The sequence below is a fragment of the Acanthisitta chloris genome, unplaced genomic scaffold (assembly GCF_000695815.1).
Source record: "Acanthisitta chloris isolate BGI_N310 unplaced genomic scaffold, ASM69581v1 scaffold23558, whole genome shotgun sequence".
Classification (NCBI taxonomy): Eukaryota; Metazoa; Chordata; class Aves; order Passeriformes; family Acanthisittidae; genus Acanthisitta; species Acanthisitta chloris.
In genome coordinates, this window is record NW_008687026.1 from 74,006 (window position 1) to 76,889 (window position 2,884).

At 47.6% G+C, this 2,884-nt stretch overlaps 1 protein-coding gene across 1 annotated transcript in view; it reads right to left on the reverse strand.

The window, feature by feature from the left end:
- Positions 1-2,673, reverse strand: part of TMEM213 (transmembrane protein 213) — a 3,274-nt gene extending 601 nt beyond the window's left edge. The window contains exons 1-2 of the mRNA XM_009080434.1: positions 2,595-2,673; positions 1,135-1,203 (exon numbers count right to left, since the gene is read on the reverse strand). Coding sequence (XP_009078682.1) covers positions 1,135-1,203; positions 2,595-2,673 — 148 coding nt within the window. The remainder of the gene's footprint in view (positions 1-1,134; positions 1,204-2,594) is intronic.
- Positions 2,674-2,884: the final 211 nt, after the last annotated feature.

The following is a 2,884-nucleotide window of genomic DNA, read 5'->3' on the forward strand; positions in this document are numbered from 1 at the left end:
TGAGAGTGGAGGCAAGTGGCAGCTCTGCTGGGCTGTTAACAGTTACTTCAGTGCAACAACTGCAGAACACACTATGAGGGGATCCCTATTTTGCATGTTTAAAAATGAAATAATTTTTAGCAATTCTGTGTGTTTTTTCTTTTCCACCATTTTTCCATCTTTTCCACCTTTTTTTTTTCTGTTTAACTCAGTCCAATTTCCTAAAGGTAGTTAAGGAATATGTCATTAGTTGTTTCATTTATGCTGTTATTTAAAGTTATCTGCCATGCTTTTCCATTAAAAGGACACAGTGAAGAAAGATACCAGCTCTTTGTCTACCTCCTTTGGGGAAATGTGGAAACACCAAAGAGAGCCTGGTATCTCTATCCCTTGGGCTGGAGCAGAACCTGAGTGTGAAACCCCAACACCCAGGAGAGCTTAGGCAGCCCAAACTGCCTTGTAGGAACGTGCACAGAGCTTGTTAGCAGTGAAGAACAAATGCCTTCAGAGTCTGATGCACAGGCAGCCTCGTGCACACTTCCAGGGAAAAGGCAAGTGCAGGTGCTGCTCAGTTTCTCTCACCCCCACATGTCATGCAGGACTGCAATGCTGTGCATTGGCCTTCAGTACACACCAACTGTGTGAACAGCAGTTCCTACAGCAGAGGTGAGGGAGAGGGATACCTGCCCTATATGCCTGTACCTTGCTTTGAGCTCACGTACCTGTGCTGGTATAGGTACTATAACTTGGGAAGTGCAGGACTGTGAGGATATTTGACATTTGGGTCAGACGATGACTCTGGGAGTACTGGTGAGATCTTAGGTTGCCTGGGGGCTGGCTGTTTGGGAAAGACCTCAGAGTGGGGGAGAGAGGCACTCTTGGGGATCCATGTAGTTCCCACAGGCAGGCACTCTGGTGTGGAACTTTGGAACACACAGATTGAATTATCTACCAATTGGTCTGTTCAGAGCTATGAGTCCATCTCAATGTACCTAAGATATGCCAATGAAGGGGTCTTAGAAATGCATCCTAGAGGTTCACCTGCAGTGGAAGCCTTTGAAAATAGATAAATCCCTGTCCAGGACTGCTTCCCAGTCACCTCTGTAGACACAACACCTGACTTTAACTTGGTAGTAATGGTTTATAAAGACTTACTAAGACACGGTGCTTCGTATTCAGTTGCAAGTATGGAACTTGTTGAAACATTGGATATGTCCTCAGCTGCTGCCAAAAGGAAAGCACAGGAGAAAAGGCAAGGGGTGGATTAGAAAAGTAATACAGGGTCATCAAGCATGAAAATCTGAAACCCACTGGCCTTGCAGAGGTCTGTAGGATAAAAACAACCTGAAGTTAGTAAGTTCCTGCCCCTAAACATTGCTGCATTAGTGTATGCTTTCTTACCTCACTGTTTTTAACACAGGCTCCAGAGACCTGCTCTAACAGCAGCCCTAAGGAGCAGGTGAATCATTGTGCCTCTACCTGAGTAACTCTGGTGTGAGCCATTCACTCTGAAGTCAAATTAACCACTGTCCTTTCCCAAGCTACAGAGGCAGAACAAGTAAGGACTGAAATGAGAGAGAGCCTTCAGCAGCATGGAGACATCCATGGCCAGCAATATGTACATATGCCTCCTTTTGCCCTTAGAAAAATCCCAGTAGCTCCAGGATGTGCAAGAGTCCTTCAGAGCCAAGGGCCGAGCCCATTCATGCAGAGCCTTAGCAGATCCACCATGGCCCCAGTGGGAAGTTCTGGCTTTGCTGCTGTTGCCCAGCTTTGCATTTTGGGCTGACCTGCCATCAGTAATGCCAGAGCTTTCCTTATGGCCTCTGCCTCGTTTGGAGTGGGACCCAGGCAGGCTGCCCCAGGGAAGGGCCTAAGTACTCCCCATCCCTCTGACTCTGTTAGGACTTGCTGAATGACCTTGGCCAAGCCCCTAATTTATGTTTCTCAGTTAATAAGTACCTCATGGAAGCCTGTGTATGACCTGTGGAAGGAAGAGCTGCAGAATGCCCAGCATAGGTTCATGTTTATAGACTCTGCAGCCCAAGGAACAAGCTGTCAGAGCTGACCTGTCTTTGTACAGCTGACAAGTCTCACCTGGTGCTAATCCATGAATGCAGGCAGTAGCCCAGTGGGAAAGGAGCAGCTTGCAGGTCTCATTTGCATTTTGGTTTTAGGCAGCTTGTACAATTAAGGTGCTGCCAAAGCCAGATTTTCTTCAAAAAGCTAAGTTAGACTATAGTGAGTCTCTTGGCTTCAAATGGTCCTAAGGACTTTAATGGTCCTCAAATGGTGGTTTGCCTCAGCAAGCATGGGAAGACCAAGTAACTGTGGTTCTCTCTCTCCTTGCCATTCAGTGGAGCAACCTGCAGCTCAGCCACATTTACAGTGGATCTGTAAATAGCTGGCAAAAGAACATCTTTTCAGAATGATGCTGTGAACAATCATGTCCAGTAATTCTCATTAGCATTAATCAGTTCCAGCCCTTTACACTTTTCCGGCGAGACAAGGGAGCCTGCCTTGTTTTTAAAGAACAAATCACTGTCAATGAGCAACATGTTTAGGTATTGAAAGGAGTGGGGGAAAAGGCAGGGTATAAAAACTGGAGCAAATACCTGCTGAGCAGGAATCCCAGTGCGCAGCGGTGAAGAAGAGCACAGCAAAGGCTGCCCAGGGCTGGCAGAAGTGCTTCATGCCGGTGGTCCAGCTCCCACCTGAGTGTCCGCACAGACCAGGTCTCTATGGCTGGCAGCTCTGGAGCAGCAAATCCTCGACGAGCTCAGTGAGCTGGTGTGCCAGGCAGAGGGTGGAGCAAGGGAGCTTCCTGCTGCCAGGACACCTTGAACTTTCCTGCTGCAACAGAGTGAGGAAAGAGAAGGGCACGGATCAAAACAGCTTCAGCAGG